The sequence below is a fragment of the Diabrotica virgifera genome, chromosome 7, assembly GCF_917563875.1.
Source record: "Diabrotica virgifera virgifera chromosome 7, PGI_DIABVI_V3a".
In the NCBI taxonomy this organism is placed as follows: domain Eukaryota; kingdom Metazoa; phylum Arthropoda; class Insecta; order Coleoptera; family Chrysomelidae; genus Diabrotica; species Diabrotica virgifera.
The window spans coordinates 227094289-227118706 of NC_065449.1; the positions used below are offsets into that span (position 1 = coordinate 227094289).

General features: G+C 33.1%; 2 protein-coding genes across 4 annotated transcripts in view; one reads left to right on the plus strand and one right to left on the minus strand.

Annotated features, from left to right (window-relative positions):
• LOC114333219 (tyrosine-protein kinase Fer) overlaps positions 1–18358 on the plus strand; it is a 211590-nt gene extending 193232 nt beyond the window's left edge. For all 3 annotated transcript variants that reach the window (XM_028283078.2, XM_028283079.2, XM_028283080.2), the window contains 4 exons: positions 595–808; positions 2116–2268; positions 2436–2681; positions 13655–18358. In XM_028283078.2, coding sequence (XP_028138879.1) covers positions 595–808; positions 2116–2268; positions 2436–2681; positions 13655–13809 — 768 coding nt within the window. In that variant the 3' untranslated portion in view covers positions 13810–18358. The remainder of the gene's footprint in view (positions 1–594; positions 809–2115; positions 2269–2435; positions 2682–13654) is intronic.
• A 3964-nt stretch (positions 18359–22322) lies between these two features.
• Positions 22323–24418, minus strand: part of LOC114333220 (formin-binding protein 4) — a 55423-nt gene continuing 53327 nt past the window's right edge. The window contains exons 9-11 of the mRNA XM_028283081.2: positions 23896–24029; positions 23695–23838; positions 22323–22443 (exon numbers count right to left, since the gene is read on the minus strand). Coding sequence (XP_028138882.2) covers positions 22351–22443; positions 23695–23838; positions 23896–24029 — 371 coding nt within the window. The 3' untranslated portion in view covers positions 22323–22350. The remainder of the gene's footprint in view (positions 22444–23694; positions 23839–23895; positions 24030–24418) is intronic.

Sequence of the window (24418 nt, forward strand, 5' to 3'; positions counted from 1 at the left end):
CACATTTTAGAACAGATTTCATCGAGATTGCACAAGAAGTGCTGCATAGGCAAGGCAAGGAACGAGAACTTTTGAATACAGTGAAAGTTAGAAAAACATCATACCTAGGCCACATACTGAGAATTATTAACTGCTAATATGATCAACTATTAGTGATAGGAACAATCGAGGGAAAGAGAAGACTAGGAAGGAAAATACTATCGTGGCTAAGAAAAATTTTGAACATCTGAAGACAGACAAGAGATTGCAATATTGTGGTAGCCAACCTCGATTGAGGAGAGGGAACTTTAAGAAGAAATCTTCAATCTTACCATGTTTCCAAAACTCTACATAAAAACTAAACCTCCATGCGTTATATGTCCCAAATATTGTCTTTTATGGTCCAACTTCTCTATCTTCATTATTCTTTTAACATTTCAACGTTCTTAACGTGAGAGAAGCATGAGATGCAGAACATGCAGAAACGTTCTACATGTCCACATCTCAAAGATGCATCTTCTTGTGCATCTCTCTTCAGTGTACACGATTTAACTCCATAGTATAGAACAATGTAAACGTTCAAATCTCTACTACAAAGAAACTTCTCTGTTTTAGGGTAATTTTGGAGATGTATACAAAGCGCAGCTAAAAAATAACAACTCCATAGTCGCCGTCAAAACTTGCAGAGTGACGTTGCCAGAAGAACACAAGAAAAAGTTCTTGCAAGAAGGCAGAATTTTGAAGCAATACGATCATCCAAATATTGTAAAATTGATTGGTATTTGTGTGCAGAAACAACCCATAATGATTGTTATGGAGTTAGTTCCAGGTATGTTTTATAGTTAATATTTTTATTATTTATTTATTTTTATACATTTATTTCTATAATAAATTTATACTTTTGTAGTTGTATTATTAAATTCCCTATTTAAATATAAAGCCATAGAAAAAAATCGTAATTGCGACTAGGCTGCTACCTTCTCTGTACATTTATGGTTTGATACGTCAATGTAACGTTTGGTTAGGCTTATATTTTAATAAATAATTTTAGTAAAAATAAGTAAAAATGCTATTAAACATTTCTTGAATTTTTATTACATTACTGACAAATAACTCTCCTATATACGTTACAAAAGTAACCAACAGTGGGAGTGACTATACTATCAATCCGAAAGAAGAAAGACATTCCAAGGCTTGTTTTAATTAGGCATTTTTTTTTCAATGGCTCCTTATTGAATTGTTTTAAATCACGGTTCTTAGACATTTACGACGGTTACCTACTCCGACTAACTAATGAACATTATGCCCGCGATTGCGTCACGAGAGTACAGTAATTTGAATCTTAATATAACTAATCGGTGTTTTTATGTTTTTGATGTATGGAAAGATAGTTGTGAAATAAAGATGTTTAGTGGATTATAATACCTAATTGTGGAAAAGTGTTGATATTTGGCTGGTTTGGTACTCAAAACTAATCAGGACCGGTTGTTTTACGTTTATCCAACGATTATTGCAAGATTTTCGGAAATCTAGGACTTCAATCTTCATTCTACACTGAAAATTTGTCGCTTGTACTGAATTTCTATCAATACTGGATTAACTATTGAATATATACCCTCCTTAGTAGTCAGCTAGGATTATGTGAATTAGAATTATGTACTTGTATAATGTATTATAAGAATTTAAATAATAGGTAATAAAGGCCACACTACAGCCTGTACCTGGTATCCTCAAATTTCATCAACATTATTATTACGTTAATACATAATGAAATTTTAGCGTTCTAACCTACCTTATAAATATATATTCTTATTTAAGCTCTTACAATAGGTACGATGTACAACTATAATAAATAACTTTTCATGGATAATTCAAAATAAGTTTTTACAAGAAACGACACCAAAATTTCAAATACAAAAATATAAAGTAAACTAGCATAATATAAGATAAATAATAACACAAGTAGGTAATACACAATAATACACATTCAAAGATCATTACCGCAACAAATCTAACACTGGGCTTGTGTACTCTTGTGACGTAAGTCACATTTAAGTCTCCCCACCACAGTCGGAGTAGGCAACCGTAGTAAATGTCTAAGAACCGTGGTTTTAAACATTGCTATTGTTATTTTAGGTGGATCTCTACTTACCTTCTTACGTAAAAAGGCAACTCTTCTTGTTGAAGGTCAACTTATGAAAATGTGCCTTGATACAGCAAGTGGAATGAGGTATTTAGAATCCAAAAATTGTATACACAGAGATCTGGCAGCTCGTAATTGCTTAGTAGGTAAGTGGTCTCATAATATTGAAGTGTTATCTAACCTAACTGCCAATGTTTCACCAAATCATTAGTTTTTTCAGAAGAAAATAATTTTAAACTTAGCAAAATCAAAAATTAAATTTTTTTATATCTTTTATCGATAATTTAATTTTTTTTACATGTTTCGTTTTCAGGTTATAATAATGTAGTAAAAATATCAGACTTTGGAATGTCCAGAGAAGAAGAAGAATACATAGTTTCAGACGGTATGAAGCAAATACCCATCAAATGGACTGCTCCCGAGGCTCTTAACTTTGGAAAATATACTTCTTTGTGCGACATTTGGAGTTATGGCGTCTTATGCTGGGAAATATTCTCTAAAGGAGGAACGCCATATAGTGGGATGAGCAATTCCAAAGCTCGAGAAAAAATTGATAGTGGTAATATATTGATATATTTTATATTTGGTCGTAAAAAAACTGACTAGTTTTGGTTGTTATTTATTGCTGTTTATTCTTAGCTATTATTCGGTCTTGCCCATCTTGTTTATCCGTTTGGTTGGTATTCGAATTCCTGTCTGGTTATATTATTTTGGTATTTCCTTAGTGTATGTCCAATTCATGTCCATTTCCTTCTTTTAGTCGTGACTTATTTTCTCTTATTTTGTTCTTCTCCATAGTTCTATTTGTTATTTTATTAGGTCAGTATATTTTTTGGATATTTGTCAACGATGTATTTATAAAGGGTTTTAATTTTCTGGTAGTTGTTTCTTCCTGTTTTTAAGATTCTGCACCATACAATAATATACTGTTAATACAGCTGCTTTGATTTTGATTAATTCTGAAATATCGCGGTGTTCCAGATTTTTTTAAGGAGTTATATTAAGAAATGTCGTACCTTTTAGTGATGTTGAAAAAGTAACTATTCGTTACAAAGTAGATTACTATACAGAGAGACAAATCGTTACTTTGATTACTCTGATTACTTCGTACCAATCGTATCAGAGCGAGTAACGACTATTGTATCTACAACCAGTACACTTGATTACTTTCTTTAAAAAAATACCAATCGTATCCCAGCGAGTAACGGACGGGACCGGTATTTTACGTTATCGTAATATATCGAGTGTTATCGAATATCGTTATCGGTATGAAGCGTTTTAAGGGTGTGACGGAATACCTATACAAAATACCTACTTACTGAGAAATACGATTCTCGATATGATTACCGGTACTCAAATACAAAAGTAATCATAGTAATCAAAGTAACGAATACTGCAAATTATTACTTTATACAAAAGTAACGATTTATCCCTTAAAAAACAGATCGGTGAAGGTGATTGTTATATCGGAATACCTATACAAAATACCTACCTACTGAGAAATACAATTCTCGATGTTTTTTTTTTTTTTTTTTTTTTTTATTTACAAAATTGCATCAACCACTAAGGGTCATTAGCATGGTACAATAATTACATAAATGGCTAAAATGTTACATTAAATTTTGTGAACGAGTCTTGCATTTCTTAAAAAGCTTATAGTTCTGTCGTTATTTAACCCGTTTAGGCACTCTTTAGATGTAGTCGGTAATCCAACTTGATGTCGCTCTAGGGTGTATAAAGGGCAGTCCACTAGCACATGGTTCACGGTGGTTACACTATCACAACTGTAGCAAATGGGAACTTGTTCGCCACTTAGAAGGTAATCGTGTGTCAACTTCGTGTGACCTATACGCAACCTAGAGATGCATACTTGGTCTCGTCGCTTTTGTGGGAGATTGTATACAGCTACCTCTTCTTTAATGTTCTTCATAGATGTCTCTGAATTGCTCCAGTGAAGTTGCCAATTCTCACTTATTTTGTTTTTAAAATGTTGCTTCAGGTCGCTATGTACGCATTTAGTGACTAATGTTGATTGTGGATTTTCTGTTGCCTCCCTTGCTAACTGATCAGCTTTTTCATTTCCAGTTATACCACAGTGTGACGGAACCCAAAGAAATTTAACAAATCGATCGTTTTCTTGACATCTCATTAGTTCTGACTTTATAAGCAATAAGATGGGATGTTTTGCGTATAACTGTTTCATAGAGCTGAGGGCACTTAAAGAGTCAGTTATTATCAAAGAATTTTTTATGTTTTTATTGTTTACAAATGTTATTGCTTGCAAAATAGCAAGAAGTTCTGCTGAAAATACGGTTGATCTAAGGGACAGTGAGAAGGAGAAGTCTTGGTGTAAAGTTGTAAAAGAAGCCCCTACCCCATTGTCAGATTTAGACGCATCTGTAAAAATGTGGAAGTTCTTAGCAGAGTTTAATTTCTCTGCTGCTTTCTTTTTAATTATACTATGTGGTGTGTCATATTTGTCGTGGATAGTAAGACTTGTATCACAAATAGGCAGCTGTATTCTCCAAGGAGGTTGATGTTTAAGGTTAGTTACATTGTATGTCTCAGGAAAATGTATGTTTAAGCTATTTTGTAATCTCTGTATCCGGATATAAAACGGCGGACTTAATCTTTGTGAGGTGTTAAATGTCGATGTGAATCTGTCGGCAAACGTGTTTTTAAATGTCGGTATATGTGGATTAGCCGACAATTTAGCTGCATATACAAGGCTGAGGAAGTTTCTTCTTAGTTGGAGGGAAGGTTCACCTGATTCACAGTATAAGCTTTCAATCGGGCTAGTATGATGAGCTCCCAGCGCTATTCTTATCGCTGTATTATGTACAGGATCTAGTAATTTAAGTATTGGTGCTTTGGCTGAATTGTAAGCAACTGCGCCATAATCTAGTTTAGAACGAATAAGCGTTCTGTAGACAGTTATGAGTGTTTGGAAATCGGCTCCCCATTGTTTGTGAGATATGCTTTTTAATAAACTTAGGCCATTTTGAGTTGTTTGTCGAAGATGAAAGATATGATCTTTCCAGGTTAACCTATGATCTAATTTCATTCCTAAAAAGGTAGTTGATTCAACATAAGCAATAGGTAACGAGTTTAAGGTGAGATTAGGTGGTAATATGATGTTTTTTGGGTTCTTGCTAAAGAAAATTGCTTTTGTTTTGTTTGGACAAAACTGTAGACCACATCTCTCTGACCAATTTTCTAGTTGATTGATAGAGGCTTGTATATATCTGGTAAGTGTTAAAACATTTTTCCCTCTAGAAAATATGACAAGATCATCAGCATATAAGCGTGCTTTTACTAATGAACTAAAGGATTTAGAGATATCATTAATCGCAATAAGGAACAGTATTACGCTTAGTGTAGAACCTTGTGGGATACCGTTAGTTTGCATTGTTGGCTCTGAAAAAACATTATCTACACGAACTCTAAACTGACGAAATTTTAGAAAATTTTTTATAAATTTGAGGATGTTACCTTTGATTGACCATCTGGATAAGTTTTTTAATATGTCAGATCTCCAAATTGTATCATACGCATGAGTTATGTCAAAGAAAACTGCTAAACACTCTTGATTGCATCCAAATGCTTCATGAATCTCGGATTCTATATCAACTAGATTATCTAAAGTAGACCTTGATTTCCTAAAACCACTTTGAATAGGGGTAAGAAGTTGTTTATCTTCTAGATACCACAGTAGTCTGTTGCTTACCATTTTCTCCAGAATTTTACATATAGAACATGTCAGCGAGATCGGTCGATAGGACTCAGGGTCTGATTTACTTTTCCCATGCTTAATGACTGGAATAATAATTGACTGGTACCAACTATCTGGAAATACATTTTTTGTCCAGATAAAATTGTAAATTTTTAGTAAGTATTGTTTACCTTCTTCTGGTAATGATTTTAAAAATGTAACTGGAATGTTATCAGGTCCAGGACTGGTATCTTTTATACAGTTTAATGAATATAGTAACTCATCCATTGAGAGTATGGCATTAAGAGGAGAATCTGTATGATCCTCTAAATCTATGTAAGTGTTCTCTAAATTTTGTTTGTGTATTATGGACTTAGTAGAGATACTGTCATTACTGGAGTGTCTTAGATATGTATCAGCTAGTAGAGCAGTTATTTGTTCTTTCGTCGAGCAAGTAAGATTGTTATATTCTAAATAATGGATTGTATTGAAGGATTTTTTACCATTCATTTTATTAATCATTTTCCAAACTTCGGAAATAGGAGTAGATGAATTTAAGGACGAGACATATGTTTTCCACGCTTCTCGCCTACTTTTCTTCAATATATATCTACAGTAGGCTCTCTTTTGCTTATATTCGAGTTGGTTTTGAAGTGTAGGAAATTTTTTAAATTTGTAAAAAGAACTTTTTGACTCTCTGATTGCTACTTTACATTCTTGATTCCACCAAGGAACTGGAGGGTGTTTTTTTGGAAATTTTATAAAACCTACGGATAATTCTGCAGCTGTTGTTATAAGCTGAATAAAACTGGAAACTATATGATTAATACTTGCATGGTCATCGCTGGGAGGAGTTAGCTCAGATACGGATCGAGATATTAAAGAAGAATATAAAGACCAGTCGGCATGCTTTAGATTCCATTTATTAGACGGGATAGAAGAGGGAGTTACATTATTATTTGTTATTAATATTGGGAAGTGATCACTTCCATGTAGATAAGGTGTTACTTGCCAAGACAGTCCAGGTTGTAAAACAGGGTCACATAGAGTTAAATCAATCGCTGAACCGCCACCTGTAGAGACATTAAATCTTGTAATACTACCGTCATTAAGTAAGTTGACATTAAGGTTAGTTATAATTTGTTCAATTTTACGCCCTAGACTATCTGATTTACTTGAGCCCCATAGGACATGATGTGCATTGAAGTCGCCTAAAATAATTCGTGGTTGAGGAATTTGATTAAAAAGGTCTGATAATTCGCGAGCTGAAGGATCAGTACCGGGAGGAATGTATATATTGCAGATGTTTATTTTTTGAGGTCCTTTCAGAGATATTGCTATAGCCTCTAATTGTGTATTTAAATCTATTATTTCAGTATTATATTGGTTATGTACATAAATAGCTGTCCCTCCACTAGCCTGGTTTGCATTAAGTCTATTTTTAATATATGGTGTATAGTTTTTTAGTTTATAAAATTTCTGCTGTTTAAAGTGTGTCTCTTGTAGACAAATGATGGACGGTGTGAATTTTGACATTAGTAATTTGAATTCTTCTAGACGGGTGTAAAACCCGTTCAGATTCCATTGAATTATGGAGTTGAATGTTTTTAATTAGTGGGTGTGTCGCTAAAATCTGTAGAAGAATAGTCATCCTGTAGTTTGCTAAGCTTATTCCTCAGTCTTGTACATCGAGATTTCAAGTATCTATGTGATAGCACTGGATAAAGCTTTTTTAAGAGATCTATTAACCCTTCGATATCTTCCGTGTATATTTTAGCAATACTAAGTGGATCTGGAGATCCGTGAGCGTTTTCAAATAAATCTATTAACTCTTCTTGACTTAAACAGCTACTGTTCGACTTATCTTGGAAAAAATTCACTGTACAGGTCGTAAGATCTTCAGCTACGTTATGATGGGTTTGGAGATCTGTTTTTGTTCTTTTGTGTTTTGTAATGGGTTCTTTAAAAGGACTTCCACCCTCTGTTTCAGGAGAAGTTAGATCAGAAGCATTTCTTTTAGGTGTTTGCCCTTCTGTTTGAGTTGCTGCTATAGTTTCATTTGTTTTAACCGGTTCCGTCACCATTGTTTGGGAGTTATCGAAAGATGTAGAGTTTTTTGGTGCGGGTGAAGTGATTGTTGGAGTGGAGGTTTGTGGTGTGAGTGCAGTGAGTGTTTCAGTAGAGTTTTGTGGTGCGAGTGAAGTGATTGTTTCAGTAGAGTTTTGTTGTGTGGTTGAAGTGGTTGTTTCAGTAGGTTGTGAATTACTGATATGTTTAGTAAGTACGGGAGAATTTGCTGTTGGTTGAGTTTTATTTTGTAGTGAACTAATAGATTGATCACATTGTGATTGGGAAATGTTTATTGTATTGTCATCGGTGGATTGGTTATTAGAATTTGGGCATCGAGATGCTAAATGATTAGTTTGTTTACAAATAAAGCACGTTTGTTTTTCTAGTGAGAAATATATTCGGTGGTTCGATTGATCGTGGTTAATTAATATTGAATCGGGAAGATTTTCAAGATTTTTAGGGGCTATATAAGTAAAACGTCGAAAACTAATGATATGCCTAAACTAGGATTTGATGTTCCGATCCGTAGAAAATCTACTGGTGTTATTTGATAGATTCCTATCTTCTTGAGTTCATTTTCTATGACGTTATGTGGTATGGAAGGAGGTACATTAGAAATTATTAGTTTTTCATTTGGAGTAATTAGCTTTCTAGCTTGAATGCGATGTTGATTTACTATTATTATCCCATTGTCTGTTTTCAAAAATGTTTCAACAATATTTTCTGAAGTGAAGTAGATGCATATACGATCATTAACAATTCGGGATATTGCAAGTATATTTTTGGGGTCAACTGAGTTGGCTACAGCATTCAGGTAATCCTCGATTTTTGAATTTGGAACTGAATTTAATACAACCGCTTGTTTTTTGGAAGGGAATAATATACTGGTAGGTTCATTTAAAACTGTTGAATATAACTTTGGTGAAGTAGTATCATTTTTGGGAATTTCTTGTTGAGGAAAAACATTTGATGATGAAGCTTCGTTCATATTGATCTACGGAACCTGAGTACGGTCCTTACACCAACACGCAATCATTGGTAATAAGTCGATTTAATTAAATAAATTAAATAACTTACAGTAAATGTCCAAGTATCGGTAATTTTTGTCGATAATTTACACTTTTCACTTTTAGTACTCAACGTTTATAAACAAACCGCAAAAACTAGTTGTGATTAAACTAATTAGGTGTTGCTTCGTTGAACGCTCGAAGACGAATCCAATTCTCGATGTTTCCGGTACTCAAATACAAAAGTAACAAAAGTAATCATAGTAATCAAAGTAACGAATACTGTAAATGATTACTTTATACAAAAATAACGATTTGTAACGAACAATCGAAAGTAACTATAATCAACATCACTAGTGCCTTTACTATTCTTGTTTCTACATCTAATCTACTACCGCCTTTTTTCAATGATTGGTCCCAGATATGTAAAGTTATCTTGTTATCTATCTTCGCTATTTGTCTTCCATTTATTTTATTTTTGGTTTCTTTAGGCCCATTACATCACCAGAGTATTTTGTAAGTTTATCGATCTTCTTTTGTAAATGGTTGCTATGTTCGATTAGGAGACAAATGTCGTCTGCCAACTCTAAGTCCTCCAACTAGCTGTCCAAGGTCTATCTAACACCTGTTTTTTATCGCTTACTTTCTTCATGATGCAATCCGTTATTATTAGGAATAATGTCGGGGACAGTGCGAATCCTTGTTTAACTCCGCTTTGTATAGCTATACCTTCTGCTACCATTTCTCCAACATGTTCTAGTCTGGATCTATACTCCTTGTATTCCATGCTCAAGTTTATGTATTTCATCGGTAGTCCATATATTTTATACTATCGAAGGCCTTTTCGAAGTCAGTAAATATTATATTTATATTTCTTTGCCATTCGTCAGGTTGTTCCAAGATAATTCTTAATATTGCTCTGAAGCTATTTCTTTGTCCACGAGGAAAAATTTTCTGTAGTTGGCTGTATACCATTACAAAAACATAAAATCCTTTATAAAAGGTATATTTGTTAAAATCCCTATACAGGGCTACATCAAAGACAGAACTAGTTTTCAATCGGTTGACCGATCATCATCAGTCTTGCACCGACTTGCTTCCATACAGTCATGATGTGAACTTGTCAGATAGAGCTCATTGGTACCTCGGGCGAAAAACATTGGATATCTTAATCATCCATGTTATAATTCACATCTTAGTCATATGTTCCGATGACGGATCAATTGTAAAGGGTTTTTACCCTGTTATTTTTACTTTGGTGGCTTGCATGTAGATTCTAAGATTGCACTGATGATGATCGGTCAACCGATTGAAAACTAGTTCTGTCTTTGATGTAGCCCTGTATAGGGATTTTAACAAATATACCTTTTATAAAGGATTTTATCTATTTCTTTGTGGCATCTTGTAATGTAATTTACTATAATTAATTGGGAAGATTGCGGAAGTGGAAGTCGAAACGTCAATAAAATTAATTTCCAACTTAAATTGTGGCTTATTTCGCAATTAATACTTTAATAATAATTTTAATTTTTTTAATAATTGTCCATATAGTAACTGGAGAAACCTTAGCTCAAAATATGAAGATTTAACCTAAAATACTTACCTATATAAAATGTGGTTCCTTACTGAGTTACAGGGTGTTCTATCTAAAAATTTAAAAACTATTTTTGCTCAGCCTTTTAAAAATATTCGAGGTATCCTTTTTATACTTGGCAGAAAGTGTGACTATTATACACCCTACTAAATTATGATAAACAAACGTTTCTAGCTACTACCAGAGGCGTACGACAGGGGATAGTGAATGGTTGACCCTTCTCACATTCTACGCCACTGGAGGAATTACTATTTTAGTGCCATTTTTAGATTCTCCAATACTTTCTACGTAAATAATATAGTTTTCATTAGAACCATAAAGTCATTAGTTTTAGAGATATTTGAAGTTAAATATGAAACGGCACAGTTATTTTGTTTAATTTATGATTTGATTCATATGATTAAAATTTAAAAAATTATAAAAAGTACCCAGTACTTTAAAACTATTTGGCGTATCCTTATCATACTTGGCAGAAAGTGTAGGTACTGTACACCCTACTAAATTAAGATAAATAAACGTTTCTAGCTAGTACCAGAGGCGTACGACAAGGGATAGTGGCTGATTGACCCTTCCCAAATTCTACGCCACTGACGAAATTGCTATTTTAGTGTAATTTTTTGATTTTCCAATACCTTTTATGTAAATAATATACTCTTCATTCGTAACGAGAAAATGATTAGTTTTCGAGATATTTTAAATTAAAAATGAAGCGACACAATACATTAATGGAAATAACCGTGTCGTTTTATTTTAACTTCAAAAATCTCGAAAACTAATGACTTTATCGTTACGAATGAAGAGTATATTATTTTCATAGAAAGTATTGGAGAATCCAAAAATTGAACTAAAATAGCAATTCCGCCAGTGACGTAGAATTTGGAAAGGGTCAACCATTCTCTTTACCCCGTCGTACGCCTCTGGTAATAGCCAGAAACGTTTGTTTAACATAATTTAGTAGTTTTTACAGTACCTATACTTCCTGCCAAGTATGAAAAGGAAACGTCGAATAGTTTTAAAATGCTGAGCAAAAATAATTTTTAAATTTTTAGATAAAACACCCTGTAACTCAGTAAGGAACCACATTTTATTTAAGTGTTTTAGGTTAAATCTTCGTAGGTATTTTGTGCTAAGGTTGTGCTAAGGTTTTGTGCACCCTATATATGTAGTAAATTACATAAGACTATTTCACTAGACTGTTTTTAACTGATAAAACTTCATAGCAACGCATCGTTTCCTACTGACAAAACTCCTTAACGACGTGATTTCTCAGCGACAAAATTATGACATATCCGTCACGAAAGTGTCTGGTAATAACAAATAAATAAAGATTATATTTCGTTGATATGGTGCATTAATTGTCTCGTGAAATAGTCTTGTCGAATATCATTCGAGAGAAAATTATTTACCGGCAAAATTTTCTCTCTTGTGATATTATATACGATAATAATTATTTTTGGTCCAAATAAGTACAAATGTGGTCGATAGTGGAGCGTTTAGCGCGAAAGCCTGCTTGGTTGCTTCTTAGGCCGTCCGCACATGGAGCGACGCTCGAAGTAATCGACTCGATTCCAATCGCGTAGATCTCTCCCCGTCACTTAAGTTCCTTCGTTGTGGCATTGAGCTCCGTACACGGAGCGTTTAGGATTGCAAATCTCCTCGTCTTGTACGGCTCTCGTCGCTTGCGATCCTTAATGCACGAGAAAGTTCGAGTGAGACGCACGTTTACAGTCATTATTTTATTTGTTTGCTTCGTTTTTATTGATTTTTGCCCTAATTAGTCTTTTTAAAGATCGGTTCATTGATTGTAGTACTATTAGCTTTGTGGAAATATATTGTTTGTAATGTAAAATTCTGAAAACATTGAACTTCTGTTTCTAGGTGTTTATTATAAAATTCGTTGAGGAAGTAGAAAAATACCCTCAACTGTATAATGTAACTGTATAAAAATGTAATAGTAGTCGTTTTGGTTACTATACAGTGCTAGTCAAAAGTCCGTACCCCCCTCGTATCTTTTGAACGGTTATACCTATAATAGTGAAATTTGGAGGAAGGTAATAAACGAACGTAAGCTTCTTAACTAGTTATGACAGATGACGTAATAGTGAAAGGTGAGATTACAGTGCCACTGTGACAGATAATTTTAAATGGGACCTTATGGCAAGTGATACCTCATTTGGAAGGTATTGAAAATACCTACTCAGTCATACTAATTGTGTTTGAGTTTAAGCTAAGTTTGATGAATAAATGAAATAAATATAAAATTATAGTTTCGCATTTAATTAATAAAAATTCAAACTTCCGCCTATGATTACTTGTCAAAAAGGTTGACGTTGACGTAAAACTACTAGAGAATTAAAAAACGTCAACTTTTTTGACAAAAAACCATAAGCGGACATTTGAATTTTTATTAATTAAATGCGAAACTAGGATATTATATTTATTTAATTTATTCACCAAAATCAAAATCAACTTAAACTAAAAAAAATTAGTATGACTGAATAGGTATTTTGAATACCTTTCAAATGAGATATCACTTGCCATACGGTCCCATTTAAAATTATCGGTCACAGTGGCTCTGTAACGTCATCTGTCACTATTACGTCACCTGTCATGACTAGTTAAAAAGCACACGTCCGTTTATTTCCTCCCTCCAAATTTCACTAATATAGGTGTAACCATTCAAAAAATACGAGGGGGGGTACGGACTTTTGAGTAGCACTGTACAAAAAATGCGTTAATTTATAAAAACAGAATCGACTAGTGTGCGGAGGGCAATCGCTTGTGTCGCAGGGTTCGTACAAGACGAGCAAGACCCGCGAACTTCGAGACGTGTCTTCGATCGACCCATGTCGGCCCATGTGCGGACGGCCTTAGTTCTTGTCTAGCTCTGGCTTCACTCTGTTCAACATGCAAGTGTTCAAGGCGCTTTTATCTTAAATAGATGATAGTGACATCGAAAATACGATGACTAATGTGTCTGGTAAATATTGTACCTGCTACTTTATATCGTGAGTCAGTGGTGTAGTGTAAAAAATTAATTTTTAGTGTGTTTCTGCAACTTTATTAATTTCTTCAACATGCTTGTGTGATTCTTCTTTCTTTTTAACTGGCATTTTTATTTTTTTTTCTAAATTAATCACATGTTTTAGGTTACAGAATGCCAGCTCCAGACAATACTCCGGACGAAATGTATCGACTGATGTTACGGTGTTGGGAATACAAACCTGAAAATAGACCAAACTTTGAACAAGTTTATAGTGTAGTTGAAACATTGTGTGCTGCCTACCGAGTGACATTTTGTTGATAAAGATCTTAATAATACTTCCAAGAAAACACAAAACCTTCCATATGGGAGATTTCTAGTAAACAAGCAATCAAACAATAGTTAAAGAATTGTTAATATTAAGCCATCTAAAAACTAAACTAATTAAATTCAAATAAAACTCAGATGAAAGTTATGAATGATCCCTTAAGAGGAAACAGTAGCGATCAACAGGTAGCGAAAACGCGTTCCAAGATTGCGGCTGTAATTTTGAATATTTTTTCGAGATATTTGGCACACGTATTCGTAATATAATAAAGAATGGCGGTACAGAGCCCAATTTGAAAAATATATTAATATGTGGAAATTACTCTGTAATTAAATACAATATTAAAAAACGAGCCTGTACCGCCATTAAGAAGAACAAATAAATACACTTTCTTCAAATAAACTTTTTTATCCGATGCCTAGATTTTGTGTCATTTTGGAACTACTAAAATTTTTTATTTCATTAGTAGTTCCAAAATGACACAAAATCTAGGCATCGGATAAAAAAGTTTATTTGAAGAAAGTGTATTTTTTTGTTCTTCTTGATGGCGGTACAGGCTCGTTTTTTTAATATTGTATTTAATTACAGAGTAATTTCCACATATTAATATATTTTTCAAATTATGCTCTGTACCGCCATTCTTTATTATATTACGAATACGTGTGCCAAATATCTCGAAAAAATATTCAAAATTACAGCTGCAATCTTGGAACGCGTTTTGGCTACCTGTTGATCGCTACTGTATCACCTTAATATTTTTTATATTCTTGTGTTCATTATTGTTTGTCTTGTATCTTATGTTTGTTAGTGATCAATCTGTTCTTCTGTAGTTGTAGGTAAATCAATTTAATGAAGTCTCTTATTTCGAGAACCCAGTACCTCCCTTGGTTCTGTAGTTAAAAATATTCAGAAAAGTAGCTATGGTGCAAAATCAGGTGTAAGGTAACCTATATTATTGCTATATTTTTCAGTGCGTAACAGTTTTTCGATTTCTCTCTAACGCATTAAATTGTATGTGACAGAAAAAAACGCACGTCGCTGATTACAGACATTTATAACATTTATTCTAGTTATTCTAGTTGTCGATAGATGGCGCCATAATCAAAAAAGAATTATTTATTAAATAAAATAATAATATCAATATAATCTGTACAATTTATAAGACTATACAAATCAAAGAAAATACTTTACTTAATCAGTAGGCCCATTTGTACCTTTCGGTGTTAAGCATTAAAGAAAATACCATTTTATAAATGCAATAGACACAATTGATTTGTTTTTATTGCAAATTGAAAATAAAATGTGACAACTGTCAGATTTAACTAAAATGTCATGTTAGAATAAATGTCATGAATGTGTATTATCACGGACTTACCTTTTTTTCTATAATTTGTGACGCACTGAAAAATGGTCATGAAAAGGAGAATAGCTATAACTTATAGTTATAGAACAAAAAACAGCTGTCATGTGAGCATGCAAAAGGTATTGCAAATATAATATAGTGATGAGTGCGGTAACAACCGGCAAAATAACGGACAACATAATACGTTGTATAATAAAAAGAGATGAAACTAAAAGAGGTGGGAAATTATCAATAAAAACCTGTAAATTTACATTATATTGATAGTTTCCCACCTTTAGACACCGGAGTCAAACTGTCACATATAAAATTCTCCTGTCTCAGTGACAGTTGTCAAACTCCTCCGATAAGTCTTAAGGTCTTGATTTAACAAAAGAATATCTACGGTTTAGTCTGGAATAAGCTGGTGTCTGATCGGGTTAAGGGGGAGCAGTCCACCAAGTGATAAGGGCTTGTGGGTCAGTGATATTCCAATTGTTAAAAATCCATGATTTGTCCTGTACCACCAACCAATGCGAAGTGGGTATAGAATGTAGGAAATATTGAAACAAGGAATCATAAAAAATATTGCGTAAAACCGTACTTGAATATTTATCAAACAACGGTAGAACATTAATAGAATTGACATTTTTAACATAATTATACTGGGTTGGGATAAAGTATGGAACCAAGCAAATATCTTTGAAACGAAAAGAACAATATTTATGAAACTGTGCATTCAAGTACAGTGACGCAAAAGGCATCTGTTGCCATATTTTTTGTTACTACTTCACTTCCGGTTTCACCGGAAATACGCTTATTTAATTTAAATTATAAAGTTATTTAATTTAAATGGGACATTGGGTATATTTTTCCGGATTTTAAAAGAAATTGTTATTTTTAATTCATACATACCAAATTTAGCAGAAAAAATTTGTTAAAAAGTGCCTGTAGATAATTTTTTGTATTAATACAACATAGTAGGAAATAAACGAGTACCATCTACATACGAGTATTCACAAAATTAAATTCCGACAGAGGGCGCTTAAAATTTCAAAGATGGTTGCCAAAAGTGACTCACGTATTAATTTATAGGCTTGCACGTTGCCAGGATGTGAACAGCAAACATTTTCAACATTTGAAATTATTTTTTTTTTATTTTTAATACCTATCATTGGTCTAACTTAAATACATTAACCTATTTTTTAACTATAAGAGATTTATTTCCTGTTTTAATAGTTTTTTCTTCCAAACTTGGTATGTATGAATTAAAAATAACAAGTTATTTTAAAATCTGCAAAAATATACAGGGTGTCCCATTTAAAGTAAATAAGTTAAGGGTATTTCCGGTGAAACCGGAAGTGGAGTAGTAACAAAAAATATGGCATCAGATGCCTTTTACGTTACTGTACTTGCTTGCAAAGTTTCATAAATATTGTTCTTTTCGTTTCAAAGATATTTGCTTGGTTCCATACTTTATCCCAACTCTGTATAGTTGCGACATAATTGTATATTTTACGTTTTTTCTTGGAAGTATTTTTCAATTAACTGTGATGAAATCCATAATCATGGATATTTTAAATTAAAAATGGTGGAAGATATTAAAAGAGAGTTGAGCCAACGATTTTACTTTTTTTAATTAATCAGTATAGTCTCTATTAAATAGGATAAGTATGCAGCTTAAGACTCGTAGCATGGATCTACTAATAAAATCCAGAAAAATTTTAAAATGTAGTGTCATAATAGCATTACTAAGATGACGTATTTAGACAATTTGTGTTATTCTCTTTCTGTTTGGTATTAATATTCCTTTTTGTCTTGAATTATATGCCCTATTATAACTCGAATTTTGGCTTGAAATATATTTCTCTCTATTCCATTCACCAACTACTTTCTTATGATGCTTTTGTTCTGTTCTATTGTTCTTACCTTCTCATATGTGTGTGTGTGTGTTTACACTCTTTTCATATTTATCCGTATAGCAGTTGCCGCTAGGGCATCCCTGCCATTTCGTTCGTTGCAATCCGTGACTGCACGCCGGGGTTTGTTTTGGTTGGATCAGAGAGAGCAGAATATGTGTATAAGTTTCGAAACCGATAGAGGTGATTGTTGTACTCTCTGATTGAACTGGAATAATGATGCGGCTGTAGTTTCGTGTGGCAATGAAATTGAAAATGGTTATTCATTTTTGATTGTCCGTTTATATTCAGTGTGTTTTAATTTTGGCTGAATTTTTATCATACTGATTCCTATTATACTCCGGATGGAATTCAATTTTACTAAATCGAAAGCGTTTGTGTAATCCACGAAACAGTGCAGCGTTCGTATATTATGTTCGCTCGCTTTTTCTATTATCTGTTCTTGTGTTCAGTGTCTCCTCACGAGTGTTTCCCTGGTCCACATCCGCATTGTTCTTCGGCTATCACCGAAAGTAGAAAGTTCTTTAGACGTTTATTGATTATAAATGTAGCAGGATGTTGCTTGCATGATGAATAAGGGCAATGGTTCTGTAATTGCTACATACAGTTAGTAATCCTTTGTTATGGATAGAGATAAAGGTTGATTAGCACCATTCATCTGTGATACATACCATGTTGTACATGTCTGGTATTATATCTATGGCAATCTCTCCCATTGATTTCAGGTCTCAGCTAGTATGCCATCTATCCTTGGGGCCTTTTTGTTTCTTACTTGGTTGAGAGCCTTCTTTACTCGTGTTCGTAAAATGATTGGTTCTGCCTTTTTGATTGTACGTTTTTTGTGTTATGAGACTGAAGTATCTTTTGATGTGTCTTTGTATAATTCATAAAAATGGATAGTGCCAAAATTATCTTAGACTTAAATAGCGTTGGTTCAACTCTGCTGTTATATAAACATTACTGAAAAAGTATTGTATTAGATCAGTGTTTTAATTGATGTTTCGTTTGTTTTTATAGTTAATTTTGTGATCATTTTATAGAAAAAATGCTTCTTTTATTTTCTATTTTATTTTATAACTCTTAAAAACATGTAACTATCAGTTGGCAGAGTTAACAAGCTCTAACAATGACATATAAAGACAATCTTGTTTAATGAGGGTAAAAAATTTAGACATACTATTTTTAATACTTCTGTAGACTCTGACCAACTGATAAAATAATCGATTATAGATTAGTTAAAACTGTGTATCCAAACGTTGTTGAAAATAAAAGCAATAAAATAATTTTACTGTGTACTAAATTTTATTAAAAACTATCAGCAAAGGGGTTTAACAAGTCTTTTGTTTTCTGCTTCCAGCTCTCTTACACATCTTCCTGGCACTAATCTTGTTATCTGCCATTATATGATGAGGAAGCTTTCGTCAACAATACACGACGATTCTATTGGTTGTTACTGGTGGTAAAATATTCCCAAAATGTTGCAACTGAAAAGCTCTATACGTTCACTAACTTTGTGCATTTCATTTAAACAAACGCATCCAAGTATTATTGTCTCTACTAGGCAGAACAAAATCCAGCATCCAGAACAAAACCATCAGTGACCATTTAATAGTCAAAAAGGAACGGGCTGCAAAGTCTGCTAAAAATATAATCGGTTCGGATTTCCACGAAGACCAACACAAACTGTAAATCGTGAACTTTACTATACACTAAATACGCTAACTAGAACACTTTTTGGCTCAATAATTTCAAAAAGTTCCCATTAACGATAAGACGTTACCTTGGCTTACTTGTGACTTATCAATTGCTGCAGTAAACGCATTATTACCGAAAAAAGTGATTGTAGAAGAAATATTAACTGACCTCCTAGGAATCCTGATCTTAGTCCTCTTGATTAGTGTTTAGAATCCCCGAAAAATATAGTTAACAAAAACAAATAGCCGAACCTGAAGTATTGAAGGACCATATCACCTTTTAGTCTAAGTAATGAAGCTTAAAATAGGACAAAACCTCGCAATTTTTACAGACTGGATCGATTTGCTTGAAAATTTGTGGATAAGTAGTGGATAGTCCAAGCATCAAAATCTATACGATTCCGAAAGGCGCTTTTACAATGGGGGTGGTTGCCACCCCATCTGGGGAGTGGAAATTTTTTATTATATTTTGACCGCAAAAGTTGGTAAAAACATTCATTCTAAGCAAAAAAATGTTGTATACATTTTTTTGATAAAATTATTAGTTTTCGATTTATTCGCTGTCGAAAGTGTTACGTTTTATATCGAAAAAATCAATGTTTTTAATCAGTTTTCTGCTAATAACTCAAAAAGTTTTCGTTTTATCAAAACAACTTTTCTTAACCAAAATGTACCTTTTGAAAAAATAAACAAAACGGGTTTTTCTTATTTTCTTTTAGACCAATAGTAATCGAGTTATACTTTATTATACACTGCGCGTCATAGAAAACGGGCACCCTAAAAAATGGGTCATTTTTGATGTCGCGTATCTCCTAAACCTGTTGTCCAATTTAAGTGATTTTTTGAATATGTTATAGTCTTATTCTTTGTCAATATCCCTGTAATAATATTTTTGCTAAACAAGGAAATGTTCATTGTATACCGGGTGTACGAATCAAACTGTGTTTTTTTCTCAAAGTTCGCAACAACCTGTGGAATATTCTAGCATTTATAAAATACCGAGATTAAAACCCTTCTATAGACTCATGTTTTCGTAACATTCTGTTTTCTGATTCATTCGCTTATGTTGGATAATACAAAAGTTATGTACTATAACAACTAGGCATGTTGTTCATCAGTACAGGGTGTTTCTAAATAAGTGCGACAAACTTTAAGGGGTAATTCTGCATGAAAAATAATGACAGTTTACTTTATAAATATATGTCCGCAAATGCTTCGTTTCCGAGATACGGGATGTTGATTTTTTTCTTACAAACTGACGATTTATTTATTGCTCTAAAACCGGTTGACACATTTAAATGAAATTTGGTAGGTTTTAAGAGATAGTTATTGCGCATTTTTTGACATGCAACTAATAATTTTGTTTTCACCATTGGCGAGCATACGGGTAATATAACTGATCATATGACCCGCATGCACGCCAATGGTGAATATAAAATTCCTAATTGTATGTCAAAAAATGTGCAATACCTACGTCTTAAAACCCACCAAATTTCATTTGCATATCTCAACCGGTTTTAAAGTAATAATATAAATCGTTAGTTTGTTAGAAAAAATTCAACATCCCGTATTTCGGAAACGAAGCATTTGTGGACATACGATTACGAAGCAAACTGTCATTATATTTTAATGCAGAATTACCCCTTAAAGTTAACACCTTGTACTGATAAAGAGCATGTACACTTAAACACCCTGTACTGATAAAGAGCATGCCTAGTTGTTAAAGTACATAACTTTTATATTATCCAACATAAGCGAATGAATCAGAAAATAGAATGTTAAGAAAACCTGTGGCTATAGTTAGGTTTTAATTTCAGTATTTTATAAACGCTAGAATATTCCACAGGGTGTTGCGAACTTTGAGAAAAAAACACAGTTTGATTCGTACACCCGGTATACAATGAACATTTACCTGTTTAGCAAAAATATTATTACAGTGATATTGACAAATAATAAGGCTATAACATATTGAAAAAATCACTTAATCGGACAACAGGTTTAGGAAATTTGTGACATCAAAAATGACTCATTTTTTAGGGTGCCCGTTTTCTATGACGCGCAGTGTAGTTAGCTCTTCTTCGTCAAATGCTAAAATATTGTAGTTTCAAAGTAAAAAGACGGATATACTATGCATGTTTTGAGGATAACGTGTCCAAACTAATTTTAAGTATTTAAAAATATCTATCTCCAGAAATACAAAAAAATTCTCTAGCTCAAAAATTGAGTGACTTATAATGAAAGGAATGTCAGTTCCTATTTTTTTCAGCGAAAAAATGATCGCAAAGAACCTCCTAATCACCACCCTAATTAAAATTAGTCATTGACCTTATTTAGTCTTCTTTATTTGTGTAATATTAATAGGTTCTAGAAGTTTGATCGGCTTAGAATGATTAGTTTAAAAAAATGGAGTTAAAAGCGAATAAAGAATTTTTATAGAAAAATGCCTTTTTCTTCAGAATCGAAAGATTAGTATCAGAGATACGAAAAAATGTTTAAATATGAAATTGTAGCTTATTTAATTCCCAAGAACTTGTTTTGCAAAAAATTTTTCTGCGGCAAAAATTGAGTGAGCCATCGACAATTAAAACTTGTAACAACGTGCAAAAACCACCTTTACTAACTCTTTCAAAGTCACCTCTTTTTGCGACTGACGTTTTTAAAAGGATTTAATATTAATATCCTTATAGGTCTTATAAAAATCTACAAAATTATTTTTTACCAAACTCTCTAAGATAAAAAATAAAAAGGTTACGGTTGAAAAAGCAATATATTTTTTTGAAAAAAAAATGGAGAAATCCAATTGGAAGCACAATAATGTAAGTTAGCGGTGTTTTTAGTCATTGGCCTTATTCAGTCTTCTTTACTTATGTATGATTAATAGATTCTAGAAGTTTGACTGGCTTAGAATGATTAGTTTTTTAAAAACTAGAGTTAAAAGCGATTAACGAATTTTTGTAGTTTGTTAAAAAATGCCATTTTCTTCAGAATAGAAAGATTAGTATCAGAGATACGAAAGAATGTTTAAATATGAAATTGTAGGTTATTTAATTCCCAAGAACTTGGTTTGAAAAAAATTTTTCTACGGCAAAAATTGAGTGAATCGTAAATGAGTACCTATATCGAAAAACATTGGTTTTTTCGTTATAAAACTAACACTTTCGATAGCGAATAAATCGAAAACTAATAATTTTATCAAAAAAATGTATAGAACATTTTTTGCTTAGAATGAACGTTTTTATTAACTTTTGCGGTGAAAATATAATAAAAAATTTCCACCCCTGAGATGGGGTGGCAACCACCCCCATGGTAAAAGCGTCTTTCGGCATCATATAGATTTTGATCCTTGGACTATCTACTACTTATTCTCAAATTTTCAAGCAAATCTAACCATTCTGTAAAAATTGCGAGGTGAAAAGCTTCGGCTCCTGGACTATTTTCTCAATCTCGCGCTTTGTTATCAATCTTTTATTTAATTTTATAAATTATGTTTTGCAAATTATTGATTACCGTATCCAACGCAGTATATTTTTTTATAAGGATGAAGAAAACTCAGATTAAAACAGTAAAAATAATTTATTTATACTAATTATTATATTCTTGCTGTACATTTTTCCATTTCTCTACCAACTGAGATACTCCTTTTTTCTTCATTGTCAATCCTTGTGCTAATTTCACCTAAAACAAAACAAAATATACAAATTTATAAAATATAGTACAGAGCGACAAGCGAGAAGTGGCGGCTGACTTTCTTGTGTTCTGCATTTGTCGCTGTGTATTTTCGCTCAAGGTCACGCGCCAGCATTGGCTTGTCGGCTTGTACAAACAATGAAAAAACAAATAGGGTTTTTTTATGTTTTATGTCAATTTTTTAAATAAATTGAACGGATATAAGATGGCAGAAAAACAAATAAAAATTCTCTTTTAAGCTGACGACGCAATCTTAATCTCCGATAACGAGGATAACCTACAACAAATGGCACAAATTTTTAATACAGTGGCGAAGAACTACAGCATGAAAATATCAGCAGCTAAGACCAAATCCCTGACAGTGTCATTGAATATCTGAGAGTCGAAATATGTAGTTATGGAGATGTTAAAGAGAGCGTCCGAAAGCAAGCAAATAAAGCCAATTACGTGTCAGGATGTCTGAGAGATGTCATCTGGAGAAATAAATATGAAGCTGTACGGGAAAGTACGCATCGGGTGTAATACCGATCATGACGTACGCGATAGAAACAAGATGTGGCAAAGCAGCAAGCAAGAGGATACTTTGAACATCATAAATGAGAAAGTTGAGGTCAATAACTGGGAAAACACTGAGATACAGAATACCGAACGACAGAATAAGAGATCTCTGTAATATACAAGACATAGTACGGTGGGGAAGACAGAGAAGACGAGAGTGGAATCAGCATGTTACGAGAATGGACAGCGAGAGAATAGCCCGTATAGCCAAAGATTTAAAGCCAACAGGCAAGAGACCAATAGGAAGGCCCTTTAAAAGGTGGCGAGATAGCTCGCAGTCAACATCACAGCTACGAATACAAGCTCAAAATCGGTTAAAAACAGGTCAAGAGGCCTAATATAAGAAGAAGAACGTATCTCTTCGAACAGGTTTTCCCATATATGTATGAAAACGGATTTTTAAAGGGGTTTACACCTACAGTAGAAAAAATGAAAGAATACCCATGAACTGACATATAAAACACGCTGTATTTTCCTGTCACCGTGTCACACAAAAAATTGGCCAGCTCAAGTACATATGTAATACTTATTATTACATGTACTTGCGCTGGCCAATTTTTTGTGTGACGCGGTGACAGGAAAATACAGCGTGTTTTATATGTTCGTTCATGGGTATTCTTTCATTTTTTCGACTGTACTTATACTTGCTCTACGAAACATTATATTACAAACCATACATACCTTTGGTTTCTTCTTTTTCTTGACAGTTTCTATTGGAACTTCAACAGGAGAAATGTTTTCTTCTTCTTGCTGAGGCGGTGGTTTTGGAGACGAAGTTATAGCTGCAATATCAGAGTAGAACGAGTCCAAAGCAGAATCGAGATCCTGTAAAATAAAGTAAAACTGTAGAAAACAGTTTATTCTAAACAAATCATAACTTACTGGTGGTTGTGGGTTTATTGTGGGTTTTATTGGTGTCAATTCGCTTATATCCACTCCTGGAGGATGAGGCTGACCGTTGTAGGTGAGTTGTGGCGTGACGGTAACGGGACTAGCAGGAACAGGGAGAGGAACAGCTGCAAATATTTAAAACATACAGTTAGTATTGATGACGTAAACTATGATTAAATTCTAGTACATCAACATTATATTATTATGTGGCGACACGCTTTAATTACTGTTTTTGCTAATTTTAATTTTTAATAACTTTTCTCAAAACGAAATAATATGGGTCATATAAAATTCACATTTAATATACAAACCAGATGCTAAGAAGGGCCCGTTAAGTTTTACGAAACTAAATGTATCCCTAACCAGATGTTTTTGGTGTGTTCAGTTTAAAAAACTGAATCCCCCATAAATTAATCACCTTATCAGACCTTATGTCAATAACTCACTTTGGAAATGCATTCGAAGACGTTTCTTAAAACTGCAGAAATGTTTCAACTTTTAAACGCCAGATCTA